The sequence below is a fragment of the Anabas testudineus genome, chromosome 18, assembly GCF_900324465.2.
Source record: "Anabas testudineus chromosome 18, fAnaTes1.2, whole genome shotgun sequence".
Taxonomy (NCBI): domain Eukaryota; kingdom Metazoa; phylum Chordata; class Actinopteri; order Anabantiformes; family Anabantidae; genus Anabas; species Anabas testudineus.
In genome coordinates this window covers 7,846,185-7,853,818 of record NC_046627.1, presented here as the reverse complement: position 1 = coordinate 7,853,818, position 7,634 = coordinate 7,846,185, and the positions used below count along the sequence as shown (strand labels likewise).

Below are 7,634 nucleotides of genomic sequence, written 5' to 3'. Positions count from 1 at the left end.
CCAGCAAAAGGGCTAAATACCAGGTGCATGAACACACGCACAGATTTCCTGGCAGCAGACATGCTGTTCTTTCCTGTAACCGTCGAACGTCGACAGCTCGACTCCCAGGTCCCAGTCCGTCTCTGTCCTGTTCCCTGCCAGTGGTAATCTCTCTTGCTGTCGGCTCTGCCACTGGAGGCTGGAGGATGAAAGCCACAAAATGATGCACTGACTGTTAAATTCTCCAGGACTGAAGGTGGAGAACTAAGGTGTCTTGTCAGAACAACATTAGTGTGTTTGCACTTTTTCTCATTCAGTCCATTATCTCAGAGAATTCTGTTGAATACTGCATCAACAACAGGGCAACTAGTCACTCCTCTTAGTCCAAACTGACTACGTCAAAATTACTTCACAGTCCAGCACCAAGCTGTGGGATTAGGTCACGCTGACTGATTGGCTGGATTCAGGGATGGTGCCTGCAGTGATTGGTCCATCCTGCACTTCTTGACTTTGAAATCAAGAATCTTGTGGCACCTTGTTTGTTATTGATTTTCAAACCTGAGTGATTATGTCTATCAGGGTTAGATTGATTGACTTTGTGCAAATGAGTGACTTAGGTTGATTTTGCTTTTTAGGTTAGTAAACACGTTTTCTGTGTTTGTTTCACTGCAGGGATTAGTCTCCACATTTTTTGAAAACAGTTTTCTTTTGTTTCACTGTTTCATAACTTTGCAGTAACACATTTTCATTTGTTAATTAGACCTAAAGCCACTGTAGCTCTCAACAATGTTTTGTATTCTGTCTTTCAGTTTCCCTGCATGCCTTAGGTGTGGAGGTGTATGATGGGGAGGAGTCCGTCCACCTGCCCTGCCGGGTCAATGTCTCGGACTCCGAGCAGTCCACAGTGGTTTGGAGCCGTGAGGAACTCAAATACGCCACGATTCACATACGTCAGTGGAGCGGTGATGAGCTTGATGAACAAAACCAGCGTTACGTCAATCGCACATCGATGAGGACTGACGCTCTGCAGACCGGAGACCTGGGCCTCACCCTGACAAAACCCACCGTCACTGACAGTGACAACTACACCTGCACCGTCCGCAGGATTGGACAAAAACTGGGCCAGAAAGAAGTTCAGCTGCTGGTCAGAGGTCAGTGTTGGAGACACTGGCTCAGCTCGGTGTGAATGTACTGTATGAGGACACAGAGCTAATTCTTCAAGACACAGAAGATCAAACCAACCTTAATTATTTTACAGGCCAGAGGAGCTGCTGCATAAAGAGGAATTCTAACATATATTTGCCCACAGAATAAAGTGTAAACCATTAATTAGGAACAATACGGCCTCTTTAAAGAACAAAAATACTTGTTGAGTCATAACATTACTGAGCACCAGAGAAGTTATAGTGTTTCACGACTCAACTTCGACTATTGATTTCCTTCCCCTTCAGGTAAACATTTCTCAAGTGCAGAACAAAACAGTCTAAAATAGATAAGGAGGAAGAGTTATGGGAACACTGCACATTTCTACAGCATGTTCAATCTACGGATGTATTTATTTAAATTAGTCTTTACTTGTTGTGTTTTGTTTGCATTTGTCTGTGAACTGTTTTTATTCACAGTTTGGAATGTGACGTATTATCTGGTTGCAGGTAACGTTAGAAGCTTCCCTTTTAGCCACTGCCGACTGTTTAAAAGGTCAACGACAGATCAGATCAACTGTTGTGAGTAGTCAGGTTTCTGTGCTCTCTGCAAGCAAGAGGAGAAATCAGTAGCGTCTGTGTTAAAGTATGAAATAAGTGTGCTGTTAGTAGGTAAATGCATATTACATAAACAAACAGTTGACAAACTCAGATTAAATATACAAAAGCAAGGTAATATTAAATAAACAAGGTAATTAATGGGTATTTTAATGTCAAGATACCTGTGACCCTAAAAGAATTAATTTAATTCAGCTAAATTTATGCAGCACCCATTGGCAACACAGTAATCTTAAGTCACTTTAGATTAAGGTCTAGACCACAGACTTTACCGCTACTACTACTGATACTTTTACAGTAATAACAGTATGTTTGTCTTAGGCTTTCACCAGTTTGCGCCTCTGTGAGAGAAAAACATGCAGATCTGAATAAAAAGAATATGATATGACCTTTTACTCCTCTACTATTTTAAAGTAGAAAAAAGTCCTGTGTTGGACAGAAATATATTAATGACCATTTTAAAAACAACCTGTTTGTCTTCTTGTCAACTACAGAACGTCCTCCAATCTGGCCCAAGGTTCTCGCAGGTGTTCTGGTTCCCCTGCTTCTCATGTCTGTTGTTGGCTCTTTTATAATATATAGCAGGTACAAGGACAGAGGTAAGAATTGTGTCTGTGTGTGTTAAACTGACAACGTGTGACTGAATTTATCGCTGCTTCACACAACATACATCAGAATCAAACTACAAATGTTTCAGTTGCCGCTGCTTCTGTCTCCACCTGATGTTGTGGTTTGTTGTCCTCTCAGTCTGCCTGGTTGTGGTGGATTCAGGGGTGGAGTCTGTCCTGCTGCCCTGCAAAGCCACGGTTCACCTGCCTGACAACGTAATGGTGGAGTGGAGGAACATGAACTGGATGGTCCATGTGCACGAGAACGGCTCTTGCGAACCGGAAGACCAGGACAATTATTACAGAGATCGAACAGAGATGAAGAAAGACATGATAAACTCTAGAGACCTCAGCCTGACCCTGAAATGCCCCACAGACAAAGATAGAGGAACCTACACCTGCATCGTCTATAGCGGGGATGGAAACATCCTGATGAAAAAAGATGTGGAGCTCCGGATCAGAGGTCAGTACCACCACCTACTGATTGATTAATGGATCTGCAGTATACTTCCGACTGGACTTAAAGATGGTTTCATAAAGGTGCTGCTGCTGGGTGTCCTGCTGATTTTGTTGTGTTGTGCTCTTAGTCCCCCTCGTGAAGGTGGATTCAGGGGTGGAGTCCGTGCTGCTGCCCTGCAAAACCACAGTTCCCCTACCTGAAGACATCAGAGTGGAGTGGAGGGACAGTGAGAAATACAACGTCTGTGTGTATCAGAACGGCTCTGAAGAAACTGGAGAACAGGACGGGGTTACAGAGGTCGCACAGAGATGAAGGAAGATATGTTGGCAACTGGAGACCTCAGTCTGACCCTGAAAAGCCCCACGGACAGAGACAGAGGAACCTTCACCTGCACCGTCTACGACAAGGATGGAAAATTCCTGCTGAAGAAACAAGTGGAGCTCCTGGTCATAGGTCAGTCATTAAGACTAGGGATGAGCACTGGAGTTGGTGACGTTAAGTCCTGACTTCACTGAAGACGTCTGTGAGTTTTCAGTAATCTCATAAGAGCAGCCACACTGTGAGACATGGCTAAAATAAACTTTGATGTGACGTACACACAAACACAACATCTAACTGGCAGTAAAGCAACAGATATGATGTGTTAATGTGAGGTTCACTTGCAGCCACTATGGAATTGTTAATGTAAATGCGGCCTGTTGTTCTCTCAGTCCAACAGGTGAAGGTGGATTCAGGGGTGGAGTCAGTCCTGCTGCCCTGCAAGACCACAGTTCACCTGACTGAAGACGTCAAAGTAGAGTGGAGGGACAGTTCCACCATTAAGGTTCATGTGTATCAGAATGGCGCTGACAATCCAGGAGAACAGGATGTATTTTACAGAGGCCGGACGGAGATGAAGGAAGACCTACTGCAAACTGGGGACCTCAGTCTGACCCTGAAATACCCCACAGACAAAGATAGAGGAACCTACACCTGCACCGTCTACAGCAGGGATGGAAACGTCCTGCTGATGAAAAAAGCAGAGCTTCGAGTCAGAGGTCAGTACTTCAGATACAGTTTGATTCTCAAAGCTGACGTGAACCCAGGTGTTTAGGTGCAGCAGCCACAGTGTGAACAACAAGAGGAGGCCACATCGAAGCTGTAGTGGTTCAGAGAGTCAGTTTCTAATGAACTCCAATATACCTCTTTTTCACCAAGGGAGTTCAGGGTTGGTTCAGAGCCAGTGCGTTTTTGTCAGTCAAGGCCAAGGCTGACTAAGAGCTAAAGCTAACATTAATGTCCTACATTTAGTTATAGGAAATGCATCAAACAAGTCAGGTTTGGACCCTAAATGCCTTCTTTCTTAAGAAAACTCCTTCAGTAGACGACTGTTCCCCCCTCAGTGTAGGAAAGAGCAGTACCACAGATCCTTTATACCACCACTGTTTGACTGTACAGCTCAACAGTCTAACAAACTCAAAAAGCACACATGCATGTTTATTATCAATCTGTCTCATCATGTAAATTTGTAATATGTTTTTTGTTTCTAGATTTCTGTCCCTTTGCCTTTTGGTCTGACGTTGTTCTATCTTTCAGGTCTCACTTGATAAAGCTCTGCTGTCCAGGTGATTGTTGTGGTTTGTTGTCCTCTCAGTGTGCCGGGTGGAGGTGGAGGAGGGAGTGGAGTCTGTCGAGCTGCCTTTCACAACCACATGTGACCTGCCTAGGAACTCTGAAGTAGACTGGACTCGCGAAGACCCTAAAGGAACAATAAAGATCTACAAATATAAAAAGGGTTCTCACCACGCTGAAGGACAGGATGAGTTTTACCGAGATCGGGCAGTGATGAAAGAATACCCCCTGAAAACTGGAGACGTGAGTCTGACCCTAAACATCCCACAAGCAGAGACAATGGCAAGTACAGCTGTGAAATCTTCAAAGTCGAGGAAAATGTAGGCTGCATCATAAGGTGGAAGACGGTGATTCTTGAAGTCAAAGGTCAGTGTGAAGACACAGATCTCTGGTTATAATATATCGGTCATGGATCAGTGCTGTAACTGGGTTGAGAACTCGGGATTCTGGGCTGTGGCTGACTTCGCTTTCTTTCCTCTGCAGAGACCAGTAAGAATGGCTTCACAGGCTTGATTCACCGTGGAAGACTCGCCTCTGCTTCACAGACCCTCCAGACGTAATGTTCATTTCCTTCTTCCTCTTCTTTTTCTTTCTCGTTCTTTCCTTCATAACTCAAAGACAAATCCAGTTGAATCATCACGTTGATCAAGAAACAGCCATGAGTTCTCTGCAGTAGTGAATGTGGGCAATATAAAATAAGGCTCACAGCTGAGAACCCATGAGGCCTCTGTTTCTTAAAATAGATACTCTAATGTAGTTGTCCTCTTGCGTGGAACCATCTTTGCTCTTTCTTTTACTTGAATATATAGACTTTGTGCGTATCTTGAGCAGATCATATTGAACAGCTAACCCCACAGGTTAGAAACAAATATCTCAGCTCTGTTGCCACTGTTGTTCTGAGAGATTGACTCCTAATGAGGCCAGCGCCTCTGAACAATTCAAGTTGTGGAACATGTGTCTACCACAACATATTTGAAATTACTGTAGCTTTAGGCTTCTCTGACTTTACTAAGGTTGCAGCAGTTCCTGAAGTACTCGTCCTGCAGGTTGTTGCAGGGTCTTGAAGAACTCTTTGTGTAGCCCCAGAATGACTCCATGATCAGGGTTCTGTGGGAGCACCTGTTGCAGAACTGTTTATTTCTCTTGTTCTTCATGACACTGGAAATGGACATCTAGTATGCCTGAAACTTTAACACTTTCTGTCTCCTCTGCAGATTGGAGAACGAAGAAGCTGTTCCTCTGGACACTGTGGTGACTGATCAATCTGTTTGATCGGTCTGATGGTCTGAGACAAGGATGGAGGATGGAAGCTGATGGACGATAAAGGAAGAATCGAGGACACTGTTACTGATACTGACTCATTATTAACGTATGTATTAAGTACTGTAGTTTCAACCCACTGTCCTTCTCGTGACGTTATGTGCTTCCACTGCATTGGAACAACGTGCATTTATTTATGCAAACAAGATCACTGAAAATTTAATCTTAGATTTACCTGGTGAGAACTTCACCTCCCTAGTTGTTTGGGGTTCTCTGTGGAGTTTTCACATTCTCGCTGCTTGTGTGGGTTTTCTCTGGCTATACCACTTTACTGCCAAAATGTATACACTTTAGATGCTGTAGTTCATTGATTTAATTTTAATTCTAGTGGCTACTAACTGTTGTTGTTGTGCATTGGTAAATGCAACTGATTTCTTGATGAATAGAACATGAATCTGAACTTGCAACTGTGCCATACAAGCTATAACTGAACCACTTTGTGTGGATGTTGAGTCATTAAAAAGGCTGTTCTAGTGTAATACTGCACTACAGTTTAAAATACAGTCTGGGTGGTTGAAGACTGACTGCTTACTTTCACTACTAAACCTTGCTATGAGTTCTACTTGAGTTGTTTTTCCATGATTTGATTGCATCAAACGTTTAAGTGAACGCCGAACCACAATCATTCATGATTTCTTTCAACCAAATTCCTTCCTTAAAGACGATGGTTCCCCACTATTCTTTCAGTTTGTAATAATGTGTTGGGCAGTTCTTAACCCAGTTTTAGTAGTTTCATCAATCTCATTAGATGTTTTCTTTGCTTGATTCATGCCAACAATTTAATGTTTCTGAAATAGATTAACATCCTTTTATGACCACAGGATGTGTCATCAGACTTTGTTGTTTAAGAAATGAGGAGCCAGTCACTAGAGTTAGTGTTATATAACTTGTTGTCAGCTGAAACATATTTATACATGCAGTAATTATCCAGTGGGAGACTCTTACTTTACTTTTTCTTAGTTAGACTTAGGCTATTTTTTTTGGACTGGAATGTATACAGTACATATAGTAGGAGACTGTTGACATCCTAAACTTTCTAATTAGTTTACCTGCAGTTTATTTGCAGTTCAACATTAAGGTTTCTGCTCAGTATTTGAGAAACAAATTGAAAATAGACTCTAACAGAGATCCTATCCTGCTGTTAGAGACACCATCAGGATGGTGTCGGTTCAGTACAGACCACTAGGTGGCAGAAAAGTTTGAACACAGTTGAAGGAGGAGAATGAGGAGGATGGGTCAAGAAAATCAGTAGAACATGAGAAAGCTTTATCACAGTTTACTGATGGTGGAGTCCTGAACTTGATCAATAAGCTGCATGCGTGGAACCATCTTTGTTTCTTCAGCACAGTAACATAACGTAAAAAACCCACAATTGTGAGGAATGTGGGCTGTCAAGCAGCTACACAAGCCACCAGTGGACCCACAGTGGAGAGAAACCATTACCTCAGTTAGACGTAACAATCCACCAAATTGGAACTAGAGAGAAACCATGCCTGAGCAAAGACTGTGAGAAGGCTTTTATTTCTTCATGTGTATAAAACCATGCTGGCCTGAGACCCAACAGCTGTTAAGAGTGTGGGAAGAGATTCACTCAGCTGTATAATTAATAGACTCACAGAAAAAACACAAAGGAAAAATCTTCTCTTTTGTGCACTGAGGATAGGGCTGTAGTTCTGTACCTATTTTGCATGTCAGGATCATGGATGGATCCACACTTCCTTCAGTAAGCTTGTGTCCAACCATAACATGCGCAACTGAATTAATGAGGTGTTTACACTTCACAATCAAACTGTTTGTCTTAATCTTCTGACATGAAGCAATCTTTACCAATAAATACAGATACAAAGTTGGTTCAATTCAGTTTTCTTTGTAGCATGCCAAAAACAAAAATCAACT

The 7,634-nt window shown here is 42.6% G+C and overlaps 1 protein-coding gene and 2 pseudogenes across 1 annotated transcript; all 3 read left to right on the top strand.

Moving 5' to 3' along the window:
* The window catches only part of LOC113168727, a 5,105-nt pseudogene extending 4,743 nt beyond the window's left edge, over positions 1-362 (top strand).
* Positions 363-448: 86 nt separating this feature from the next.
* On the top strand, positions 449-3,095 carry LOC113168726 (the record flags this gene model as incomplete). The annotated part of the gene is made up of 5 exons (XM_033326761.1): positions 449-467; positions 789-1,130; positions 2,234-2,338; positions 2,487-2,810; positions 2,935-3,095. Coding segments are annotated over exons 1-5 (951 nt in total), but the record flags the coding sequence as incomplete, so codon positions are not given.
* A 3-nt stretch (positions 3,096-3,098) lies between these two features.
* LOC113168263 lies at positions 3,099-7,584 on the top strand (annotated as a pseudogene).
* The last annotated feature ends 50 nt before the right edge of the window (positions 7,585-7,634 follow it).